The 26,835-nt window shown below is 39.6% G+C and overlaps 1 protein-coding gene across 1 annotated transcript in view; it reads right to left on the bottom strand.

Moving 5' to 3' along the window:
• Positions 1 to 26,835, bottom strand: part of METTL16 (methyltransferase 16, RNA N6-adenosine) — a gene marked incomplete at both ends in the record, with an annotated part of 56,025 nt that overhangs the window by 13,504 nt on the left and 15,686 nt on the right. Inside the window, 4 exons of the mRNA XM_079726274.1 lie at positions 94 to 163; positions 17,131 to 17,273; positions 20,369 to 20,484; positions 22,429 to 22,569. Of these exons, the coding sequence (XP_079582400.1) occupies positions 94 to 163; positions 17,131 to 17,273; positions 20,369 to 20,484; positions 22,429 to 22,569 (470 nt within the window). The remainder of the gene's footprint in view (positions 1 to 93; positions 164 to 17,130; positions 17,274 to 20,368; positions 20,485 to 22,428; positions 22,570 to 26,835) is intronic.

Raw genomic sequence — 26,835 nt, 5'->3', positions numbered from 1 at the left:
CATTTAGAGCTTTTAGATATAAAGGAAAGTTCTATATATACTCCAAGTACCATCAAAAGTGGATACACCAGAAGAGTAATGACAAAGCCTTACCCCTTGTATTCGAAGTTCTTCCTTCAGAGGAGCCAGGCTGCATTTCTTTCCCAGCATACAGCTATACCACCTGGTCGGGGGGTGGGGAAATCAGGCAAGTCAAACACTGTTTATGTGGTTACACATTTTTACAGTTAAGCATTACTCAAGTTAAAAAGATAAGAGTAGCAAAAAATATTGAGTTAAGTTACAAGTGACAATAACAAGAATTGTATCAATAGCCCAAAGCAACTTAAACAAAAAGCCACTTAGCCTCTCCAATGATTTTAGGGCTGTATGTATGTGGAAAGAGAGTAAGAGAGAGAGGTCTCACCTGAAATGCTCAGAATGAAGGTCATTTAGCTTTGGGACAGAAATTAGTTAATAAACAACAGAAAAAACATGCATATACACCCCCCCACACCATATTAAGAGAAATTGTAAAATCTAGCATGAACCTGTATATTGAGATGCACTCACTTGCAAATAACTTAAGAATATATATTGCATTAAAGTTTCAACAGAACATGAAATCAATTTCTTCTATAGCAAATACAAATCCAGAAGAGGGAGTATGAAGATGGAGTGAACTGGTTAAAAGGTAAAAGGACAGACTTTCTTTCTTCTGATTATTCTAAAAAGTTTGCAAAGTATAAAATTTATACAGGACTTCTGCTTCAGCATATGAAGGATTAACTAGTAAGGAAACCGCCCTTCCACCATAAACTAGGAAACTGGACAAAATATATGAAACAATTTTTCAGACACTGGACAACTGCAGTGAAGACCTATGATCTCAGAGAGAAAAACAAGGTGAGCCCTATAACTGCCAGAGCTTACTGCCTGAAGGAAATTCCCAAGCTGCAAAGCAGGGAAAGGAAACTAAAACAGAACCCAATAATCTTGCTGAATTGATGAGACGGAGACTGGAGTTCAGAGAGGCGGAGGCAGTAAGAATTTGAAGAGCAGAATACAAGAGGAAGGAGCTGCATATGGAGAGAATTCTGGGCATCTGCAGAGGAGGTCGCTGGAATATTCTGCAGAATGATCTACATGTGTGGGGTGGAGGCTAGGGAAAGAACTCTCAGAAATCAGTAAGCTGAACAATTCCTGGATTCCAGACAGCTGGGACTAGTTTGTGGATCTACTAGCCAGAGCGGAAAGACGCTGTTAATAAAAGGGGCATCTAGTAGAGTCCTGGAAAGGATACTGCTTTGTAATGGGGATACAGCCTGTTCTATATCTACCCTAATAAAGCTTAAAAGCAAGATTTGAAAGGATCCAACTGATCACAAGTAACTGAAGTAAGCATCAAAACAAAGTTTAACACCCTTTAAAAGAACAGAATGAAACGCAGCACCCCCAAACATAAGATATGCAACGTCCAGCATCCAGTCAAAAACTACCAGACGTTGAAAGAAGCAGGAGAGATTCCCTGGTGGCACAGTGGTGAAGAATCTGCCTGCCAATGCAGGGGACACAGATTCGAGCCCTGGTCTGGGAAGATCCCACGTGCCGCAGAGCAACTAAGCCCGTGTGCCACAACTACTGAAGCCCGTGCGCCTAGAGCCCATGCTCCGCAACAAGAGAAGCCACCGCGATGAGAAGCCCACGCACCACAATGAAGAGAAGCTCCTGCTCGCCGCAACTAGAGAAAGCCCGCGCGTAGCAACAAGGACCCAATGCAGCCAAAAATAATAAATAAATAAAATAAAAAATAAAAATAAAAAAAGCAGGAAAATGACTCACAACCAGGATTTAAAAATCAATCATTAGAAACAGACCAAGAAATAAGAGAGATGATGGAATTAGGAGATGAGGACATCAAAACCGCTATTAGGGGCTTCCCTGGTGGCGCAGTGGTTGAGAGTCCGCCTGCTGATGCAGGGGACACGGGTTCGTGCCCTGGACCGGGAAGATCCCACATGCCGCAGAGCGGCTGGGCCCGTGAGCCATGGCCGCTGAGCCTGCGCATCCGGAGCCTGTGCCCCGCAACGGGAGAGGCCACAACAGTGAGAGGCCCGTGTACCACAAAAAAAAAAATAAACAAAAAAACAGCTATTAGAAATATGCTCCATAACAAAACATGGACATGATGAAGAGCAAGAGGGAAGATACAAAAACTAACCAAATGGAACTTCTAGACATGAAAATTATAATATCTAAAATAAAAAATTCACAGATGGGATTAACAGCATATTAGACTCTGCAAAAGAAAAGATGTGGGAACTTGAAGACACAGCAAAACAACTACCTGAAATAAAGCACACAGGGGGAAAAAAAAAAAAAAGAAAAAGACCAAAAAAATAAAACGCAGCACCAGTGACCAATGGGACAATATCAAGCAGTACACATAAATGGGGTTTCAGAAAAGGCGCAAAAGGAGGACAAAAATATTTGAAAAAAAAGGTCAAAATTTTTCCAAAACTGATAAAAACTATAAACACATATACAAGAAGTTCACTGAACTCCACACAGAAGAAACATAAAGAAAACCATACTATAAAACAGATAGCCAACAAGGACCTACTGTATAGCACAAAGGAACTCTGCTCAATACTCTGCAATAACCTAAATGGGAAAAGAATTTGAAAAAGAATAGATATATCTATATGTATAACTGAATCACGTTGCTGTACACCTGAAACTAACACAACATTGTTAATCAACTCTAATCCAATATAAAATAAAAATTAAAACAAAAAACATACTAAAGCACCTTATAATCAAATTACAGAAAATTAGAGATAAAAAGAAAATCTTAAAAGCAGGGAGAGGGTAGAGACACATTTTGTTCAAAAGAATAAAGATAAATATTTAATATCAGACTTCTCATCAGAAATAATGCAAGCCAGCGCTTCTCTGGTGGCACAGTGGTTAAAAGTCTGCCTGCCAATGCAGGGGGCCCGGATTCAATCCCCGTTCAGGGAACTAGATCCCACATGCATGCTGCAACTAAGGAGCCCGAGTGCTGCAACTAAGGAGCCAGTGAGCTGCAACTAAGGAGCCCGCCTGCCTCAACTAAGACCCAGCTCAACCAAATAAATAAATAAATAAATAATTTTTAAAAAAATGTTGATTAAAAAAAAAAAGGAAAACAGCCAGAATACAATACCCAGGAACTGTGGGACAACTAAAAAGGTATAAAATATGTGTAATGGAAATCTAGAAGGAAAAGAAAGAGAAAAGAACAGAAGAATCTGAAACAATGACTGAGAATTTCCCCCATATTAATGTCAGAGACAAACCACAGATCCAGGAAGCTAAGAGAACACTGAGCAGAAAAAATGCCCAGAAAACTACACCTAGGTGTGTGATTTTTAAAACACAGAAAATCAAAAAGATAAAAAATCCTCAAAGAAGCTAGAAAAAGATACACCTTACCTATTGATAAGAATTACATCCAACTTGTCTTAAGAAACCAAGCAAGCAAGAAGAGAGTGGAGTGAAATACTTATTTCAGACAGGGCTGACTTCAAACCAAGGCAAGTTATCAGGAATAATTACACAATGCTAAATAAAGATGACAATCTTTCAAGAAGACTTAACAATCCTTAATGTGTTTGTACCTAACAACAGAGCATCAAACTACATAAGGCAAAAACTGATAGAGCTGCAAGGAGAAATGGATGAATCCTCTACTAGAGATGGAAACTTAAACAACCCTCTATCAGAATGGACAGATCCAGCTGGCAGAAAATCAGTAAAGACATAGTTGAACTCAGAGCACCATCAATCAACTGGCTCTAATTGACATCTATTAACTATTCATCCAACAACAGCAGAATACACATTCTTCTCAAGCTCACATGGAATATTCACCAAGACAGACCGTGTTCTGGGCCGTAAAACACATCTTAACAAATTTTAAAGAATAAAAATCATACAACATCCGCTCTTACACCATAGGGAATTAAACTTGAAATCAGTAACAGAAAGAGAGCTGGAAAATCCCCAAATACTTGGATATTAAACAATAAATTTCTAAATAATACATGGGTCAAAGAAGAAATGCCAAGAGAAATTAAGCAATATTAAAAAAATAATAAATTTATTTATTTTTGGCTGCATTGGGTCTTTGTTGCTGCGTGTGGGCTTTTCGCTAGTTGTGGTGAGTGGGGGCTACTCTTTGTTGCGGTGTGCAGGCTTCTCATTGCGGTGGCTTCTCTTGTTGCAGAGCACGTGCTCTAGGCGTGTGGGCTTCAGTAGCTGTGGCACACGAGCTCAGTAGTTGTGGCTCGTGGGCTCTAGAGCACAGGCTCAGTAGTTGTGGCACGTGGGTTTAGTTGCTCCACGGCATGTGGGATCTTCCCAGGCCAGGGCTTGAACCCATGTCCCCTGCATTGGTAGGTGGATTCTTTTTTTTTTTTTTTAACATCTTTATTGGAGTATAATTGCTTTACAATGGTGTGTTAGTTTCTGCTTTATAATAAAGTGAATCAGTTGTACATATACATATGTTCCCATATCTCTTCCCTCTTGCGTCTCCCTCCCTCCCACCCTCCCTATCCCACCCCTCTAGGTGGTCACAAAGCACCGAGCTGATCTCCCTGTGCTACGCGGCTGCTTCCCACCAGCTATCTATTTTACGTTTGGTAGTGTATATATGTCCATGCCACTCTCTCACTTTGTCACAGCTTACCCTTCCCCCTCCACATATCCTCAAGTCCATTCTCTAGTAGGTCTGTGTCTTTATTCCCGTCTTGCCCCTAGGTTCTTCATGACTTTTTTTTTTTCTTAGATTCCATATATATGTTAGCATACGGTATTTCTTTTTCTCTTTCTGACTTACTTCACTCTGTATGACAGACTCTAGGTCCATCCACCTCACTACAAATAACTCAATTTCGCTTCTTTTTATGGCTGAGTAACATCCATTGTATATATGTGCCACGTCTTCTTTATCCATTCATCTCTTAATGGACACTTAGGTTGCTTCCAAACAGAGCTGCAATGAACATTGTGGTACATGACTCTTTTTTTGTTTTTGTTTTTGTTTTTTGCGGTACGCAGGCCTCTCACTTCTGTGGCCTCTCCCATTGCGGAGCACAGGCTCCGGACGCACAGGCTCAGCGGCCATGGCTCACGGGCCCAGCCGCTCCGCGGCATGTGGGATCTTCCCGGACTGGGGCACGAACCTGTGTCCCCTGCATCAGCAGGCGGACTCTCAACCACTGCGCCACCAGGGAAGCCCCACATGACTCTTTTTGAATTATGGTTTTCTCAGGGTATATGCCCAGTAGTGGGATTGGTGGGTCGTATGGTAATTCTATTTTTAGTCTTTTAAGGAACCTCCATACTGTTCTCCATAGTGGCTGCATCAATTTACATTCCCACCAACAGTGCAAGAGGGTTCCCCTTTCTCCACACCCTCTCCAGCATTTATTGTTTCTAGATTTTTTGATGATGGCCATTCTGACCGGTGTGAGGTGATATCTCATTGTAGTTTTGATTTGCATTTCTCTAATGATTAATGATGTTGAGCATTCATTCATGTGTTTGTTGGCAACCTGTATATTTTCTTTGGAGAAATGTCTATTTAGGTCTTCTGGCAGGCAGATTCTTAACCACTGCGCCACCAGGGAAGTCCTAAGCAATACTTTTAACTAAATGAAAATGAAAATACAACTCGTTAAAATGTGTGTAGTGAAAGCAGTGCTTAGAGGGAAATTTATAGCATTGAATGAATACATTAGAAAAGAAAGATCTAAAATCTACCATCTAAGCTTCCACCTCAGGAAGCTAAAAGGGCAAATTAAATCCAAAACAAACAGAAGAAAAGAAATAATAAAAATTGAAATCAGGAAATCAACAGAGAAAAATCAATGAAGTCAAAATTTGGTTCTTTAAAAAGATCAATAAATTCAATAAGCCTCTAGCCAGGCTAAGAAAAAAAAAGAAAGGACACAAATTCCTAATAACAGAAATGAAATGGAGCAAAGACAGTCTTTTCAACAAATGGTGCTCGCCTAGACATCCACATTATAAAAATAAAAAAAAAACTATAAAACTCCTAGAAGATAAAATAGGAGAAAATCTAGATGACCTTGGATTTGGTAATGACCTTGTAGATGCCAACACCAAAGGCAGGATCCATGAAAGAAAGAATTGATAATCTGGATTTCATTAAGCTCTGTGAAAGATACTGTCAAGAGAATGAAAAGACAAGTCACTGATCGGGAGAAAATACTTACAGAACACATATCTGACAAAGGACTGTTATCTGAAATATACAAAGAACTCTTATAACTCAACAATATGAAAACAAACCTGGTTTTAAAATGGGTATCTAATAAGATACCCATCAAGGAAGATATACAGATGGTAAACAGGCATATAAAAAGATGCTCCAAATCACAAGTCATCAAGGAAATGGAAATTAAAATGAGATACCACTACACACCTATGGCCAAAATCCAGAACACTAACAATACCAAATGCTGGTGAAGATGTTGAGCAACATTCAGTGAAGCTCTCATTCACTGTTACTGTAAGTTACTGTAAAGGCAAAAAAGGTTTAGCTGCTTTGGAAGACAGTTTGGCAGTCTTCCAAACATACTCTTACCATGTGATCCAGCAATCGTGCTCATTGGTATTTATCCAAAGGAGCTGAAAACTTATGTCCACACAAAAATACACACACAGATGTCTATAGCAGCTTTATTCATAACTGTCAAAACTTGGAAACAACCAAGATGCCCTTCAGTAGGTGAATGGATAAACTGGTACATTCGGACAACGTAATATTATTCAGCATTAAAAAGAAATGAGCTATTAAGCCATGAAAAGACATGGAGGAAACTTAAATATATATGACTAAGTGAAAGGAACCAATCTGAAAAGGCTACATAGTGTATGATTCTAACTATATGGCATTCTGGAAAAGGCAAAATGATAGAGATGATAAAAAGATCAGTGGGGGGGGTAAGGGGGTGAATACATAGAACATAGAGGAGGATTTTTAAGGCAGTAGAAATATTAGGTATGATATTATAATGGTGGATACATGTAAATACACATGTGTCCAAACTCACAGAACATACAGCAGCAAGGATGAACCCTAATGTAAATGATGGACTCTGGGTGATAATGAAGTGTCCATGTAGGCTCATCAATTTTAACAAACGTCCCACTCTGGTGAGGAATACTGAGAATGGGGGAGGTTATGCATGTGTAGGGCAGGAGTATATGGGAAATCTCGGTAATTTCCCCTCAATTTTGCTGTACCTTAAACTAGTCTAAGAAATAAAGTCTATGTACACCTGAAACTAACACAACATTGTAAATCAACTAGAATCCAATAAAATTTTTTTTTAAAAGTCTATTACAAAAGAAAAAGAGATACGGGAATGACCAACAAGCACATGTAAAGATGCCCCCATCACTGGTCATCGGTGAAATGCAACTTAAAACCAGAATGAGATATCACTATATAACCATTAGAATGGATGAACTTTAAAAGAATGAGAATATCAAATGGTGTCAGCTGGAACTCTCATATATTGCTGGTGAGAATGTAAAATAGTACATACAGCCACTTGAAAACAGCCTGGCAACTCAACTCAGGAATCCTACTCCTAGGTATTTACTCAAGACAGAGGAAAACTTAAGTCCACACAAAGACTTGTATGCAAATGTTCACAGCAGTGTTATCCATACTAGCCAAAACCTGGAAATGATCCAAATGTCCATCAACTGGTGAGTGGATTAACAAATTGGGTATATTCACATAATGGCATACTACTTAGCAATAAAAAGGGAGACTATTCATACAGTGCATGGACATGCTACGTGAAAGCCTGTTTTGTGTTCTTTTATGAGATGGCCAGTAAGGCGCAGCCACAAGGAGACAGAGGACAGGCTCAGGAAAAAACAAAGTTTATTATACTTACAACTCCTAGAGACAGGCAGGACTCACCATGCGGGGTCACATGGGGAAGACACTAGGGTGGTCAGGAAGCAGATGACAGGAGTGAGGGGAGTACTTAGGCCACGGCCTTTATTGGGGTTTCTTCAGGATGGGCAAGGCAGGGCAAGGGTAGCACTGTAGGATCAGCTAGTGTGAATAACCTCTGTGGGCTCTGGGCTATGGAGTGGTCCTCAGTTGCCTGGCACCCAGCCCTGGGATGACTCAGGCAGAGGAAGATGGCCTCCTGGGCTGAAAGGGCAGAGAGAGGAGGGAGAGCTCTGGGCTTGCAGATCCAAGGCCTGCTCAGGGTGGTCCTTTGCCATGTCTAAGAATCGAAGAGCCCAGGGAGGGGCAGTCTCCCCCAGCCAGAGAGGTCAAAACATCATAATACACAGAAAAGTTAAAATATTTACAATACAAAGCCAGACACAAAAAACTACATTCTGTATGTTTCCATTTATTTAAAAGTCTAGAACAGGCAAAACTACTGTGACACAACAACTGAAGCCCGTGTGCCTAGAGCCCATGCTCCACAACCAAGAGTAGGCCCTGCTCGCCACAACTAGAGAAAAGCCCGTACGCAGCAACGAAGACCCAACACAGCCAAAAAATAAATAAAACAAAACAAGACAAAAAACAAACAAACAAACAAAAAACTACTGTGACAGAAAAATCAGTGATCACTAGAGGCTGGTAGGGTGGGAAGAGACTGCAAAGGGCCACTAGGGAACTTTTCTTTCTTTCTTTTTTTTTTTTTTGTGGTACTCGGGCCTCTCACTGACGCAGCCTCTCCCGTCGCGGAGCACAGGCTCTGGACGCGCAGGCTCAGCGGCCATGGCTCACAGGCCCAGCCACTCCGCGGCACGTGGGATCCTCCCGGACCGGGTCACGAACCCGCGTCCCCTGAATCCGCAGGCAGACTCTCAACCACTGCGCCACCAGGGAAGCCCAAGGGAACTTTTTTACAGCGATGGAAATGTTCTATATCTTGATTGTGGTGGTGGTAATGTACACATTTGTCAAAATGCATCAAATCATACACTTAAATTGGAGAATGCAACTGTATGCAAGTTATATACCTCAATAGAACTGATTTAAATATATAAATTTCTAAATAATGATGTACCTTATATCTTCAAATATACATAAAGAACAGTTAACAATATAGTAATGTTTTGCATATTTCTTGCTTTATAACATAGCTTAGTTATATTAGCAATACATAATCTGTATCCTGCTTTTTTCACCAAGCATCATAATTACTCCTGTCATTTGAAATTCATCTAATTGCACACTAGTTTTAAAGAGAAATTTCAGATTAAGGGGATATACATTCAATATGTATTTGTCTGTATGCAAAATAGCTATTATGAAGGTAAATTTTAAAGTAACAAAAACTCTAAGTGAATTTAAGAGCCTCTAAAATCCCATGCTAAGTTAAAACTACAAAAAATTTCCATTTTTATAAGTTGGAAACTGTTGAAGACTGGCAATTTTATATGGTTCAACCTAATACATTAAACAATACAGATGAAAATCTTATTAATTATAAAAGTATGACAAATACTATTATACTGCTTTAGAAATAGTGTGCATTAACCAATATTTTATTTGTTTTTATTGTTTGTGGGTTCAACAACGGATGACAATCCTTATTTTTGTTTAATCAATCCTTTTTCTGATTTGAAATAAATAATTGTCCTACCTAAATTACTTTAAACAAACCTGGGTAAATTTACTCAGAGCATAATCTATTTCATTTGGCAGCTTTACAAGGTTTGGAAGAAAAAGAATATGCTCCCTTTAAGAAGGCAGTGGAGGGCTTCCCTGGTGGCGCAGTGGTTGGGAGTCCGCCTGCCCATGCAGGGGACACGGGTTCGTGCCACGGTCCGGGAAGATCCCACATGCCGCGGAGCGGCTAGGCCCGTGAGCCATGGCCGCTGAGCCTGCACGTCCGGAGCTTGTGCTCCGCAACAGGAGAGGCCACAACAGTGAGAGGCCCGCGTACTGCCAAAAAAAAAAAAAAAAAAAAAAAGAAGGCAGTGGAGAAATCATTAACCAGGAATTAAAAGCCTTTGGTATGTTAGGAACAAGATGAAGGAAAAGAAATTAAGAGCAATTAGTGCTCACAAAGTAACAGTATAAAATAGGTTAATTGGGGCTTCCCTGGTGGTGCAGTGGTTGAGAGTCCGCCTGCCGGTGCAGGGGACACAGGTTCGTGCCCCGGTCGGGGAGAATCCCGCATGCCGCGGAGCGGCTGGGCCCGTGAGCCATGGCCGCTGAGCCTGCGCGTCTGGAGCCTGTGCTCCACAACGGGAGAGGCCACGGCATTGAGAGACCCACGTACCGCAAAAAAACAAAAGGTTAATTAACACCTTTCTTTTAAAATTAGCATTCCTGAACAGATTTTTTTAAAAACTTTTTTTCATTGAAATATAGTTGATTTACAATGTGTTAATTTCTGCTGTACAGCAAAGTGACTCAGTTATACACATATAGACATTCTTTTTTATATTCTTTTCCATTATGGTTTATCCCAGGATACTGAATATAGTTCCCTGTGCTATACAGTAGGACCTTGTTGTTTATCCATTCTATATGTAATAGTTTGCACCTACTAACTTCAAACTCCCACTTCATCCCTCCACCATCCCCTCTCCCCCTTGGCAACCAAAAGAAAGTCTGTTCTCTATGCCAGTGAGTCTGTTTCTGTTTCGTAGATAGGTTCATTTGTGCCATATTTTAGATTCCACATATAAGTGATATCATATGGTATTTGTTTTTCTCTCTCTGACTTCTTCACTTAGTATGATAATCTGTAGTTGCATCCATGTCCTGAACAGATTAGATCAGAGTCACCAGAAGCCAAGAAAAGGCCCAAAACAGAGACAAAAGAAAGATGCTACAAATTTCCTCAGGAAATGAAGGGAAGCAAATATTTAAATAACTCAGGCTTGTAATATGTCATTGGTACTTAACATGGGCTTGGCAGAGTTCATTTCTTTTAACCCTTACTGTAAGCTAAATAGTATATCGTGAATCTTTTCTTTCTTTTTTTTTTTTTTGGCCACACGGCTTGCAGGATCGTAGTTCCCCAACCAGGGATTGAACCCACGCCCTTGACAGTGAAAGTGCAGAGTCCTAACCACTGGACCACCAGGGAATTCCCTATCTTTTAAGATTGAATCTCATCAATATATCAACTGTTTTCTGCAAGTTATATTTCTTATAGAAAAAGCAGAAGTAATTGGGTGTATTAAAAATTGTTTTAGCTTCACTTTTTAAAAAAATGCCTACTGAGGGACTTCCCTCGTGGTCCAGTAGTAAAGAATCCGCCTTCCAATGTAGGGGACACAGGTTCAATCCCTGGTCAGGGAACTAAGATCCCACATGCTGCGGGGCAACTAAGCCCATGCACCACAACTACTGAGCTCGTGCGCCTCAACTAGAGCCCTCGTGCCGCAAACTACAGAGCCCACTCGCCCTGGAGCCCACGCGCCACAACTAGAGAAAAGCCCACACACGAAAGATCGAAAGATCCCGCAGGCCTCAACGAAGATCCTGTGTGCCGCAGGCAACTAAGACCTGATGCAGCCAGAAAAAAAAAAAAAGCCTACCCATTAGATCCTAGCTACTCTTAACAGGCATCTTTTGACAACTAATCAAAATGTATGTAGGAAAAAAAAATGAAAAGGAAGATCAGTTACCCAAGAGATTTTGAACCCATTATACTATTTTAATGATGAAAGTAGCACTCCACTCATTACAGCATTTAGTAATTCCTTAGAGACAGCAGGTTTCAAGAAAAATTATTTTGAAATTATTTCAAACATATAGAAATTGCAAGGTTAGTACAAATGATTCCAGTACATTCTTCACCCAGATTCCCTGTACTTTGCCCCATTTGCTTGCTCTGTTTCTTCCTAAACCATTTGAGAGTTAGCTACAGACATCATCATGCCCCTAATGTTAAATATTTTGGCATGTACATTTTATAAACAAGGACATTCTCTTTTATAACCACAGAACAATGATCAAATTGAGAAAATTTAACACTCATATGATACTATTATCTGGAATACAGTCCATACTCAAATTTCACCAATTATCCCAATAACGTCCTTCATGTCAATTTTCTCCCCTGATGCAAGATCCAATCTAGGATCATGCATTTCATTTACGTGGCAAGTCTCTTTAGTCTCTTTCAATCTGGAACAGGTCTGTGGTCTTTTTTTACTTTCACGACCTTAATATTTTTGAAAAATTGTCTTACAAATCCCTCAAGTTGGTTTCTCTGAAATTTCCTCATAGATTCAGGTAAAACATTTTGGGCATGAAGAGCACAGAGGTGCTACGTGTCCTTCTAGGTGACCCCTGACCCCCATCAGGAGGTGATCACCTGGTCAAGGTGGTATCCCCCAGTCTCTCCACTATAAAGTTACCATATATCTCTTTGTAACCGAAATACTTTGTAACTGGGGAAATACTTTGAAACTATGAAAATATCCTGTTCCTCTTCAAATTTTCCATTGTTGATTCCTCCATGAATCATTTATTACTATAATGATCACAAAATAGTGATTTTTCTAATTTTATTATTCCTTTTACATTTACTAGTTGGCATTCTAGAGTAAACAAGGAGCTTTTCCTCTATCCCCTTTGTATTTTATTTGCTTACTTTATTCAGTGGGTTATAATCCATTATTGTCATTATTCATTCTGAGCTTATATTGTCCCATATTATTCTTTTAACAATGTGGGAGCTGGCTCCTATGTTCTTTTAACATTTAATACCATAAAAGGTATTATCCCAACCTTACAGACAAGGAAAATGAAGTGGCTTACCCTTTTATAAAGGTAAGTCAAAGTTTGTTGTAGAACTGGACAGTCTTTCAGCTGGAAAGTTAACTAAAAGCTCAGTTATAAAATTTACAATTGTTCCTTTTTGGTTTTTTTAAATTTTATTTTTGGCTATGTTGGGTCTTCGTTGCCGCGCGCGGGCTTTCTCTAGTTGCAGTGAGCAGGGGCTACTCTTCGTTGCTGTGCACAGGCTTGCAGAGCACAGGCTCTAGGCATGCAGGCTTCAGTATTTCTGGCTTGCAGGCTCTAGAGCGCAGGCTCAGTGGTTGTGGTGCACAGGCTTAGTTGCTCCGCGGCATGTGGGATCTTCCTGGACCAGGGCTCGAACCAGTGTCCCCTGCATTGGCAGGCAGATTCTTAACCACTGTGCCACCAGGGAAGCCCTACAACTGTTCCTTGCAACCATCATTTACAGCACCCCATAACTATGCTAGCACCTAGTTTTAAGAAAAAAACAGAAAAGGAGGGGGACTTTGCATTAAAGTAAAATAACAGAGTACTCTTAAAATTTCCTTTCAACACAGTAGACCACAGCATTTAAATCTACTGGATTCCTAAAATGGTCAAGAGTTTAAAAGATCCTATTTACTGTTCATTATTATTTTTAATTACATCAAATACATATTCATTCAACTCTATGACTACCCTATGTGGTATGAGGTAGCTATTATTATCTCACTTTACCAATGAGAAAATATTTAAAAGATAAGTCAGAGGGACTTCCCTGGCAGTCCATTGGTTAAGACTTCACCTTCCAATGCAGCGGGTGTGGGTTCGATCCCCTGGTCGGGGAGCTAAGATCCCACATGCCTCCTGGCCAGAAAACCAAAACATAAAACAGAAGCAATATTGTAATAAATTCAATAAAGACTTTAAAAACGGTCCACATCAACAACAACAAAAAACGTCAAAGAATCACATTTCAAAAGGCCTAGATTTTTTAATTTATTATCCATCACCAGATATGTGGATTTTACCCAGACCCAAGACGTCTCCACCATCTGGCAGGGGGTAAGGAATGGAAAGGAAAAAGCAAAAACAGGGAGTAAAACCAGTATTAAGTTGGAACTTGGTAAATCTGGTTCCTGGAAAAATCACAGAATCACTGCCATAAAGGGCATCAGCTATAGACCTAATAACCAATGACAAGAGTAAAATCCAGGCCATAAGGGGTTTGATAAAGTCTGCTAATGTATTTAGAAGGTTAGGTGAGTGAGTCTCTAAAAAAAGAAAATGCTATTAAGACAAGCACTTGTAAATCTTCATCAACAGTAGAAAGGCCATCTAATAATGTCATATGTCAATTATACCTCAACAATAAAGAAAAGAAAAAAGAAAAGAAAAGGAGTAGAAAAGAAAAGGCTGTGTACTTAGAAGTCTAACTGCAGTTTGGGCTACAGAGGCTACACAGAGTGGTGGAAAGAGCACTGGACCAGAATTAGGAGATCTGGGTCCCAAATTTCTAATCTGTACAACTAAGAGGTTGGATAACTTTCTCTCAAGGGCCTCCCAGCTGCAAAATTCCTTAAGATACAAAACTGCACTTGCTGCTGAGTGTGACTTAGGCAAGGCATGAATCATAACGGGGAGGTGAGGCATCTGGAGTGCCATCACTAAGATCAGTCCAACAAATTTAACTTATTTCACTCCATAATGTTACAAATTTGGCTTAATTTCTGCATTTCTTCAGGAACAAGAAGGGGGATAAGAAGCAGATGGTGGGGTTTAAATACTTGTTTTCAATCCCTTATTTTTCATAGCTTCAAAATATGCAGTTTCCACAGCATTTTAAAATTTGAGAGTTGCATAGTGGTATAAACATTATGTCAACTACAAAAATATGCAGGACATGAACTGGTAACATATACAAATGAAAGTCACCAAAGTATAACATGAAATTGTAAACAATATTTGTGAGCAAAACTCTTACAAAAAACACTGCCCTATTTTCTCTTCCATGAAAATCACTTCATTCTTCCTTTCTTCCTTTTACCTTCCCTCTCAACCTGCCTGAGTCCTAACAGAGCAGACAAGACTGCCGAACCCTTTCTTTATATGAATCGTAACTGGTAACTTTTCCTATACGCGACACCAACCTTGAAATGGTTGACTCTTGAGAGACATGATGGGCTCTAGCAATTTACCCTTCCCAGCAAACGTTCCCTTTCATTCAATTTGTGGGCTGCCATAGAGCCAGGTACAGGCGGACTTGGAACGTACTGACCAGCTTCCTCTCTCTTAGAATGGTGTTCATTTAAAACATATTTTTTTGTAGTTCAAATGGAACTTTGGAAATAATAGAAACTTACTGATTAATAGGCTCCTGAAAACAACCTTCCCCATTTTGTTGAATGACTCCAGTTCCCTCAAAAGGTGACAGATACTGAAATGGCCACATGGCCCTGGTTACCTACTGTCATGAGTCTTGGTGCTCTGTTGCTTTAAGTTTACTTTACTTACTCAGACTTTTCTCAATGCTCAGTATAACTTAAGGCTCTTTCTTCCTCACATCCTAATGTTTGTTTGTTTTTTTAATTGGGGTATAGTTGCTTTACAATGTTGTGTTAGTTTCTGCTGTACAGCGAAGTGAATCAGGTATATGTATACATATGTCCCCTCTTTTTTGGATTTCCTTCCCATTTAGGTCACCTCAGAGCATTAAGTAAAGTTCCCTGTGCTATACAGCAGGTTCTCATTAGTTATCTATTTTATACATATTAGTGTATATGTGTCGATCCTAACCTCCCAATTCACCCCACCCTTCTCTTCCCCCCTTGGTGTCCATACGTTTGTTCTCTATGTCTGTGTCTCTATTTCTGCCTTGCAAACAGGTTCATCTGTACCATTTTTCGTTGAAGAAATCAATTTAAGGCAAAAATTTATTAACCTTTGGCTTTAATATTGTGTAAATTTTCTGAAGCAGATCATCCAAGAGTCCAGTTGCTTTCCATATTTAAATAAACTCACATTTAACAAATCAGGTTATTTGTTGATTTTGGAACTGGCCTACTAAAATAAGCGGCTTTAAACACCTATAAATCCAAAAGTTGGGGGGGAAGGCTTCCCTACTTAGCAATTCCAGTTCTGGGTATTCACCCAAAAGAATTCGAAGCAGGGTCTTAAGAAATATTTGCACATCCGTGTTCCTAGCCACGTTATCCACAAATAGCCAAAACGTGGAAGTAACCCAAGTGTCCACCAACAGATAAATGGATAAACAAAATGTAGTATATACATACAATGGAATATTAATATTATTCAGCCCTAGAAAGGAAGGAAATTCTGAAACATGCTATAACGTGGATGAATACTGAGGACCTGACACTAAGGGAAAGAAGACAGTCATAAAGGGACAAATATGATTCCACTTACATAAGGTACCTCAAATAGTCAAATTCATAGAGATGGAAAGAAGAATGGTGGTTGCCAGGGGTTATGGGAAGAGAGGGAATGGGGATTAGTTGTTTAATGGGTACAGAGTTTTAGTTTTACAAGAAGAAAGAGTTCTGGAGGTTAGCTGCACAACAATATGAATGTACTTAATGCTACTGAACTGTACACTTTAAAAATGGTTAAGATGGTAAATTTTATGTTATGCATATTTTACCACAATTAAAAAAAATTCTTCTCTATGTCACAAAGCTAAATCCTAGGGTTGAAAGCCCTTTTAGTCTGAACTACCACATTATCCATCATTTCACCAACACTTGGCAGGGTGAGAAGTCAAGCGAGACAAACAGCTCTTTCTGAGTACCTTATGCTGCTTAATGACAGGTGTGTTGTCCAAAATAATTAGCTTTTAAAAAGGAATAGCCTTAACTCTCCTCTGGAGCTGGTTAGTGACCTCAGTTTCCCTTCATTAAGTTCTTGACAGCTCAATGTCCTCACATCTGTCATCGTTTGAGAGACTGATTCCAAGAACATAAATTGCTTCAAGGACGAGGCAACAAATTTATTCTGGTTCATGGGGCAGATCTGAACCCATCTGTTTTCTAATCAAAAGCCATGTTTGAATCAGTTTTGTTCCATCACAGGACCATACTAATGGGAGCAATACAGTAATATGGTATTTTCCTCCTTTCTATCCATGCACTGTAGATGATTACAGGAAACACAAATCAATTAAAGGCATGAGAGCATCCTCAGAAACAGGGTCTTTGCAGACTGTAGGACCATCTACCTTTTCAGGTTTTATCTGTTTATTCTTCAGACCACAGTGATTTTGTTTCCTCTCAGTGACATGGTTTCTTTCTGAATTACAGTCAATAATATTCTTATTACCAACTTACCTTAATCTTTTTTGAAGCTGTAAACTGTCATGGATGATCCTTTTAACAAACTCTAATTCGCCTCCCTCTGCCATGATCTCTGTGATCCCTCCTGTATTTACTGAGCTAGGTGGGGGTCTTCGAGGGTTTCGAGAGTTTACTCCCTGAACAACACAACAACAACAACAAACCCTGGTGAAAAACCTTTACACCTTAAGGCCAGCTCTTTGACTGTAACCTAGTTTTACACAAGAATGCTTAGACATAATTTCCGTTTCCAGGTATCATGCTAGATTTGGGATTTAAAAATCGTATAATCTTGGCATTTGAAACAATGGCATTCATGCAAATACTCCCTCCCAGGGTCTTTACCTTCCATCTTTGTGATTAAACATACTAACATTTTACCTTTTAATCTAGCCAATTCTGTCACTTTTTCTTTATGTTTTCTCTCTTGGTATCATACACTGAAAATATTCCACCCAAAGATTATATAAATATTTTTTTGTTTTCTTCTAGTATTTTATGGTGTCATTTTTTTTTTTTTTGGCGGCACGCAGGCCTCTCACTGTTGTGGCCTCTCCCATTGAGGAGCACAGGCTCCAGATGCGCAGGCTCAGCAGCCATGGCTCACGGGCCCAGCCGCTCCGTGGCATGTGGGATCTTCCCGGACCAGGGCACAAACCCATGTCCCTGCATTGGCAGGCAGACTCAATCACTGCGCCACCAGGGAAGCCTGATGGTGTCACTTTTAAAATTTAAATATTTAATCCACTCCTACCTCACACCATATAAAAAAATAACCCAAATAGATCAAAGATTTAAATGTAAAAAGCTAAAACAATAAAATTCTTAGAAGAAAACATAGGAGTAAATCTTCATGACCTTGCATTAGGCAATGGTTTCTTAGATATGAAAAAATAACCCAAATAGATCAAAGATTTAAATGTAAAAAACTAAAACAATAAAACTCTTAGAAGAAAACATAGGAGTAAATCTTCATGACCTTGCATTAGGGAATGGTTTCTTAGATATGACACCAAAAGCATAAGCAACAGAAGAGAAAATAGATAAACTGGACTTCCTCAAAAGTAAAAACTTCCAGGCTGCAAGGGACACAATCAAGAAAATGAAAAGACAACCCACAGAATGGGAGAAAATGTTCACAAATAATATATCTAATAAGGGACTTACAGATAGAATACATAAAGAATTCTTACAACAATAATAAAAAGAAAAATAACCCAATTTAAATGGGCAAAGGATCTGAATAGGCATTTCTCCAAAGAAGATACACAAATGGCCAATAAGCACACAAAAAGATGTTCCACATCATTAGCCATCAGGGACATGCACATTAAAACCATGATGAGATGCTACTTCATACTCTCTAGGATGGCTATAATCAAGAAGACAGATAAAAACAAGCGCTGACAAAGATGTGGAGAAATTGGAACTCTCATACACTACTCATAGTGGAATAAAAAATGGTGCAGCCATTTTGGATAACATTCTGGCAGTTCCTCAAACAATTAAACATAGAGTTACCATATGACCTAGTGATTCCACTCCTAGGTATACACCTAAGAGAAATGAAAACATGTTCACGCAACACTTGTACATGAATGCTCACAGCAGCATTGTTCAAAATAGCCAAAAAGTGAATAAAACCCAAATGTCCATCAACAGATGAATGGATCAGTAAAATGTGATATTTCCATACAATGGAATATTATTCAGCAATAAAAAGAAATGAAGTACTGATACATGCTACAATATGGATGAACCTTGAAAACATATTATGCTTAGTGAAAGAAGTCAGTCACAAAAGACTACATATTATATGATTCCATTTTTATGAAATGTCCGAAACAGGCAACTCCACAGAAACAGAAAGTAGACTGATGGTTGCCTAGGACTACGGGGGCTGCAAGGAAACCGAGAGTAATTGCTAATGGGTGTCGGTTTTTTTTTTTTTTTTTTTTTTTCCACAGGGTGGGTGATGAAAATGCTCTAAAATTGATTGTGGTGATGGCTGCACAACTGTGAATATACTAAAAATAATTAAATTCTACCCTTTAAGTGGGTGAATTGATGGCATGTAAATTGTATTTCAGTAAAGTTGCTATAAAAAGATATTTAGTTCTGGTGCTAGTTATAGTCTATTTCTTCATCTGGATGCTGGTTCTATAAGAATATTCACTCTGGAAAACCTAGTTTACTCTCATGGCATGTGTACTTTTATGTATATATGTTGTATCTCAACACTTTTTAAAAGAAATGTATGCCAGGATGTGGCTATTTTATCAATAGTCCTCCAATTTATCTGCACTGAAGGCTAAAATTTAGATTTCTTAAATCCTGCTTCACTTCATGTTCCAAGCTAGAATGTTGGTATTGCTAATAAATTTCTGTCCACTTCCCCCTCTGCAACCAAACTGAATCCATCTGGAATTTATTTTATTATGAGGTATGTAAATGGTACCTTAGAGTATCTGAGTGATTCTAAAAACAATTTATTCTCTCAAAGTTTTAAGCATACACATCCCGTCATTTCCTTCTGATTAATATTATTCACTTTCTATTAATTCTTCTCTAGATGAAGGAAAACTTAGGTTAAATCAATAATATTTTATTGATTTTTAATAGGTTAGTTTTTTTAGCCAATGCATCTCTTTCCATATTCATAAGCAAATATATTTTATTTCATGAAATGAATATATTCATTTCAAGTTGGAAAGACTAAATAAGACATTTGTTTGCTATCAAATGACAGCTGGCAGTAAAAACAGTGACCCTCTCCTTAAGCCAATAAGCCCAATGCAGTAGATCAGACTGTAACCTAAGTTGGTCCAATCAGAAGAAATCCAAACGTTAAATGGTTTGGGGAAGAAAAGAGCTCTCTTCTCACCCTCTCCCACTCCCCAAATATTACTCTGCCACAAGTAAACCAGCCTGAGAACAAAAACAATCAAGGGCCCGATAAGAGCCAAGGGGAACCTGAAAAAACAGAGCCTCAACCTTGATATTATCATGAACTCCTCGATCAAACTGTTCCCGAAGTCCATGCTATTGCTGGATTTCTCAGATATGTAAACCAATAAACTTTCTTGTTAAGTCAATCTGAATTGGGTTTTCAGGTGCTTGATACCAGAAGCATCCTAACTGATATAGCTTCCAAAATAAAAGTTGCTCTTATCTTGCAAACAAGGAAAACTTAACTAAATATTCAACTACTTTAAAGCAGAAGATATCTTACCTTGGCTTCCAACTGATTGGCAAAAAAGGGAGGGTTGCACATGCAAAAGTCATAGATTATCTCAGATTCTTCTTTAAGAGCATCCATCAGGAGTGTCTTCTGTGGTACTTTTACCACTAGGAGAAAAAACAGAGATTGTTAACTACTATTAATACTGTGGTAGTTTTCAAATATGTCCACAAATTCTTTGATACTAGTCCCTTCAAGAGGTAGAGTTTGATTTCCCTCTCCTTAAGTGTAGCTTCACTCAATGACTTGCTTTTACTGAAGAGAATGGGATGAGCGTGATAGGGTATCACTTCTGACGCTAGGTCATAAAAAGCAATACGGCTTCCTCCTTGCCTTATCTCTTGAACTACTTGCTCTAGGAGAGGCCAGCTGACATGCTGCAATGATGCTCAAGTAGCCCTGAGGAGAGATCCACATGGCAATGAACTAAAGCTTCCTGCCAAAAGCAATGTAAGTGAGCCATCTGGAAAGCACATCTCTACTCCCAGTCTTTCAGACGACAGCCTCATGAAAGACTCTGAACCAGAACCACCCAGCTAGGCCACACCCAAACTCCTGACCCACAGGAACCACAAGATTATTAATAAATGTTTATTGTTTACTGCCGCCATATTTTGGAGTAATTTGTAACACAGGAATGGATAACTAAAAAACTCATTAATGGGCTTCCCTGGTGGCGCAGTGGTTGAGAGTCCGCCTGCCGATGCAGGGGATACGGGTTCGTGCCCCGGTCTGGGAAGATCCCGCATGCCGCGGAGCGGCTGGGCCCGTGAGCCATGGCCGCTGAGCCTGCGCGTCCGGAGCCTGTGCTCTGCAACGGGAGTGGCCACAACAGTGAGAGGCCCGCGTACCGCAAAAAAAAAAAAAAAAAAAAACCTCATTAATAATATATTAATATCTCCCCTTACGATATGTTTAACACTAGTAAGAAAACCCTATTTCTTCCAAAGAGAGACATAGTCTCTTTAATGACAAAAAAATAAAATAAAATAAAAAAACCCAGCCCTGTATATATATACAATAAGCACAGATGTAAAAAGTAACTAAGCATTAAGGGGATTTGACTATTTGTAGCACAGTTCCATGTACTGAAATAAAAAAGACAGCATAGTTTAATCAATAGAAGGATTTGACTATTTGTAGCACAGTTCCATGTACTGAAATAAAAAAGACAGCATAGTTTAATCAATAGCAGGATTTTCTTCCTTTTAAAAATCTTGGTGACTAGGCTACTTTATACACAGTTGATTCTCATCTTTAGTGGTAGCTGTGTTCTATAAAGTCACCATGAACACTGAATTAGTGAATACTGAACCACAGGCTCCTAAAAGAAATACATGACTAGGTAAGTTTGAGCATCTGGTCCCAACATTTTTATCAACCGATCAATAAATATCCTTACTGATTCATCAACATTGAACTCATGGCCGACAGTACTATAACATGTCTGAATGAAACTTATCGGGCACATGTATTTTCTCTGTAAGGCACATCATGGCCTTCTTGTACTTAGGAACACTAGGCAGTACTTAAACACTGTGTTTAGGGGCCATTATAAACAGCAACATCACCAATAAAAGCACAAAACTGCAAAAAAAAAAAAAAAGTGGTACTAAACAGACCATGAAAAGGACACTAGTTTACAGTATGAGAGCTGAAACAAGACAGAGGGCATTGACTTGTCCAACTTCAGCTGGGAACATGCATGCTGGGTGACTCAAATTTTTTGCCGCTTTGCACGTGTCTGTGAATGACCACAAAATTACCATGAGTATTCATCTGGAGGCTAAAAATAGCCCCTAGTAGGCAAACTTCAGCAAGTAGGCAAATTCACAAACACAGAATTCACAAATTATGAGGATCGACTGTGTTTACTCTGTTTCTTTCTGAGTTAATTCTGGTTACAAAGCAGCAAACCAAATTACAATGTACCAGATTGTTTTAAATTACCGAAGTTTGTATATTAAAGCAGAAGACAATGAGATGTGTTAAATTAGAAAGACAGGTTAATAAACAAAGCTTGAAAGGAGTATTTATTCTACAGAGCTAACCTTTTATAAGATCCGATAAATTATTCTGTTCCACATTCTTCTTTGCATAGTTGAAGCACATGTCATCTACTTCTGTTGCAAGGAAATACCAGCCATTTAAGGTTGTTCCAAGTAAAGGATAGATGCAGGATGCCCCAGTACCTAGTACAGTAAGAATTCAAAATACATTGCACACACCTGAGAGGAAGGTGAGACCAACAAGCAAAAACACCATTCTTCACTTCTTAGAATTTCTTATAGCCTTAACAGCTTAAACCACAAGCTGGTACTGATTACACACATACTGTGGCTACTGGCTTCATGTATGTTAGTCTTAACTCATAATTAGATTCAAATTTCCTAGAGGGTAGAAACCTTGCTGTCTTCTTTGTATGCTGTATGTAAAATGAAGTATGCATAATTGGCTGGTGATCAAGAAATACATGACTGACTAACTGAAAATTGTCAAAGCAATTTAATTTACTTTATAAAAAGTCTTCATTTTAAATCTCTCCCAAACTTGATTTTCTTGAAAGAAATCAGTGTTGTTTGTTAAAACACCACAGTAATATCTTAAAATAGATCAATGTATATATCCCCTTCTACAAAAGCATAAAAAAATACATAGGGTATAAAATTTTTATAATATTAAACCACCCAATTCCCCACATATCTATCTGTAAGTTGTTACTTGAAGGAAACCAGAAGTTAAACAAAACAAAAAAAACCGAAAAACTAAAGAGAGGATTCATTTCTTAGATGTGGAGACATGGAAAAACACTTGATCCAGATCCAAAACATCAGTCATTGGCTTGCCCCACCATAGTTTCAAGGGAGATGTTCAAAGGCAAATGGTCCAGGCAAAAATCTCTCTGACAACTAGGGTTTGGTCCTAAACTTGCATGTAGAACCTCTAACCATAGACTGGACGAGTATATGTTTGAGTATATACTAACCACAAATAATTGCTTTTACAACCTTTAACTGATCTTGGCCAATAAGATCCTAAAGAGCACACTCAAGAGAAGAAAAGCTGGTGTTCTTCTCGGAGGCCCACAGTAGTCAGCCCATACCAGCCATTCCATGCCCACTTTCCACTGACCACATCATGGTGCCAGTCTAGCCTTCTAAGGATTTGGCAGGAAGAGCTGGAGGCCAGAGATACTCCTAACCCAGAGGAAAGCCAGTCTCATCTTACTGCTTCCTCATTAAGTACTCAGAACAGGCTAGTAAAAGACATGACAAGAACCGATAGTCAGAACATTTAAGCTCTGACAGTCACAGTGATTGCTACACTTCCTATCATGTTCACCTGACAGCATCCTGGCCCTGATGCTACTGGGCAAACATCTCCTTGGGGATGTAGGAGGTGGTGCAGGAAGGAGTGGTAAAGGGTACTCAAGCTCCTCTCAGAGTTCACAATTATTTAGCCCCTGCTAGCCACTCAGAATAAGGAAATCAAGGAAATTTAAGTAGTACTTCCAGCTCTGTAGAAAAAAAAATTCAAACCAGATCCCAGGCCCTTGATTCTCATACAACTACCTCTCTCTTCATACTTCAATTTCATTTAAAAGGAAAAAGAAAAAAGGACACCTTCCCTCAGCTGCCCTAATATCAGGTGCCAAGAGGGTAATAAACGCAGGTAAAAGACCTGTCCTTCGCCAAAAAAAATCAAGTTTCTGAATTCTTAAGACCAGAAGACTTGTATTCTAACATCCTAATCCCCTCTGAAAGGTGAATGACATTTTTAAAAATTTTTTATTTATTTATTTTTGGCTGTGTTGGGTCTTCGTTGCCGCATGCGGGCCATCTCTAGTTGCGGCGAGCAGGGGCTACTCTTCATTGTGGTGCGCAGGCTTCTCATTGTGGTGGCTTCTCTTGTTGCGGAGCACAGGCTCTAGGCACGCGGGCTTTAGTAGTTGCAGCACGTGGGCTCAGTAGTTGTGGCGCACAGGCTTAGTTGCTCCACAGCATGTGGGATCTTCCTGGACCAGGGCTCGAACCCGTGTCCCCTGCATTGGCAGGCGGATTCTTAACGACTGCACCACCAGGGAAGCCCATGAATGACATTTTTAAATGGGTAATAATCCTTGTAGCGATAAATAAAAATGAAAAGTGTATAACCATAGAATTAGAGCAAACTAATGGAGTCTGGGGGAAGAATTTATATAGAACCGTAATTAGAATGAATGTGATTTCAGCAAGAGTGCCCCTTGTGAAGAGCTAAAATCCATTAACCTCCTATATCCCCAAGTGTTATTTTAGAGGGTTTGGGGCATAATTAAAATAAATTAGTACTAAATAGGCTCTCAAGCTTTTAAAGCTTTTTATAACCCATCAGCCAATCTTCTGCCATGAACATAAAAGAAAAAAAACTTTTGTTAAACCCCATTATTTTTACATAGTGCTTAGTTCATATTGGATGTTCAGAATTTTGAATGTTGAAAGAATGATGTATTTATCCATCGACATTCAACAAATCATTTACTGAACACCTACTGTGTGCCAGAAACTTTGCTAGGCTTTTGGATATTATAGTAAGCAAAAAAGTAATAGGCTCTGTACTTTGTAATCTAGTGGCAGAGAAAGACATTAATCAATCAGACAAGTGAATGTGTAGTTTAAATCTAAAAAAAAATGCCATGAAGGAAAAAACCTGGTTTTCTAAAGCTCATATTCAAGGAACCTATCTTATGCTGGAAGGTCAGAGAAGGTTTTCTTGAGAAAATAAGGCTTGAGTTGACAACTACAGTACAAATAAGAATTAATGAGATGAAAGTGGGAAGTTCCAGGCAGAAGGAACAACATGTACAAAGGCCTGGAATCATGACATCTTATTAGAACAAGTGCCAAAAACAAAAAAGGGAAGAATATAAGATGAGGCTTAGAGGGACTTCCCTGGTGGCGCAGTGATTAAGAATCCGCCTGCGGGGGCTTCCCTGGTGGCGCAGTGGAATCTGCCTGCTAATGCAGGGGACACGAGTTCGCGCCCTGGTCTGGGAGGATCCCACATGCCGCGGAGCAACTAGGCCCGTGCGCCACAACTACTGAGCCTGTGTGCCACAACTACTAAAGCCCGCACACCTAGAGCCCATGTTCTGCAACAAGAGAAGCCACCACAATGAGAAGCCCACGCACCGCAACAAAGAGTAGCCCATGCTCGCCACAACTAGAGAAAGCCCGCGCGCAGCAATGAAGACCCAACGCAGCCAAAAATAAGTAATTAAAATAAATAAATTTATTAAAAAAGAGAAAAGATGAGGCTTAGAGAGACCTAGAGGGCAGGAATCAGACAATGAAAACTCTAATAGGCCTAATAAAGGTTTTGGGTGTTTATCACAGAAGCAATAGGAAGCCATTAAAGTGGTAAAGAAGCTGTGCTCAGATATGCTTTATACATACTTTCTGGAGAATGGAATGGAGGGGCAACAGAGTGGACAAGAACAGAATAGTTGAGAAGCTATTCCGTTGACAGGGAGAAATGATGGTGACTTGGACTGGGATGGTGGCAGCTGAGAAGGAGAAAAATAGATGATTTAAGAAATATTTAAGGGCTTCCCTGGTGGCGCAGTGGTTGAGAGTCCGCCTGCCGATGCAGGGGACACGGGTTCGTGCCCCGTTCTGGGAAGATCCCACATGCCGCGGAGCGGCTAGGCCCGTGAGCCATGGCCGCTGGGTCTGCGTGTCCGGAGCCTGTGCTCCTCAACGGGAGAGGCCACAACAGTGAGAGGCCCGCATACCACCAAAAAAAAAAAAGAAATATTTAAGAGGGAAAAACAGGAAACGGTGATAGACATTGTCAGTGAGAATGGAGAGAAGTAAACATCAAGGACGACAAGATTAGGAAGAAAGAATATGAGTTTGGTCTTGGACGTCACAAAGTCTGAGATGTTTTTGAGATATCCAAGTTTCTCATATATTTGGGACTACAGTTCAAGAAAAGTAATCTGAGTTGGAGGAATAAACAATTTGTAGGTTATCTACATGGAAGCAGAAAATAAAGTCATAGATATGGATGAAATTGCCTAGAGGTAGAGTGCTGAATAAGAAAAGGGTTAGAGACTGAGCTTTAGGGATTCTCAACATTTAATACAAGAAAGTAAGCCTGAAAAGGGGAGAAGAGTGACTAGAAACGAAAACAGAAAACCAGAGGAGTCTGGTGTTGTGGAAGAAAATGGAAGAGATTGCATAAAGGAGAAAGGAGGGGGGGCTTCCCTGGTGGCGCAGTGGTTGAGAGTCCGCCTGCCGATGCAGGGGACATGGGTTCGTGCCCCGGTCCAGGAAGATCCCGCGTGCTGCGGAGCGGCTGGGCCCATGAGCCATGGCCACTGAGCCTGCGCGTCTGGAGCCTGTGCTCCGCAACGGGAGAGGCCACAACAGTGAGAGGCCCGCGTACCGCAAAAAAAAAAAAAAAAAAAAAAAAAAAAA

This window comes from Hyperoodon ampullatus, assembly GCF_949752795.1.
Source record: "Hyperoodon ampullatus genome assembly, chromosome: 19".
In the NCBI taxonomy this organism is placed as follows: Eukaryota; Metazoa; Chordata; class Mammalia; order Artiodactyla; family Ziphiidae; genus Hyperoodon; species Hyperoodon ampullatus.
The sequence above is the reverse complement of the archived record's forward strand: the minus strand, read 5'-3'. Positions and strand labels throughout refer to the sequence as shown.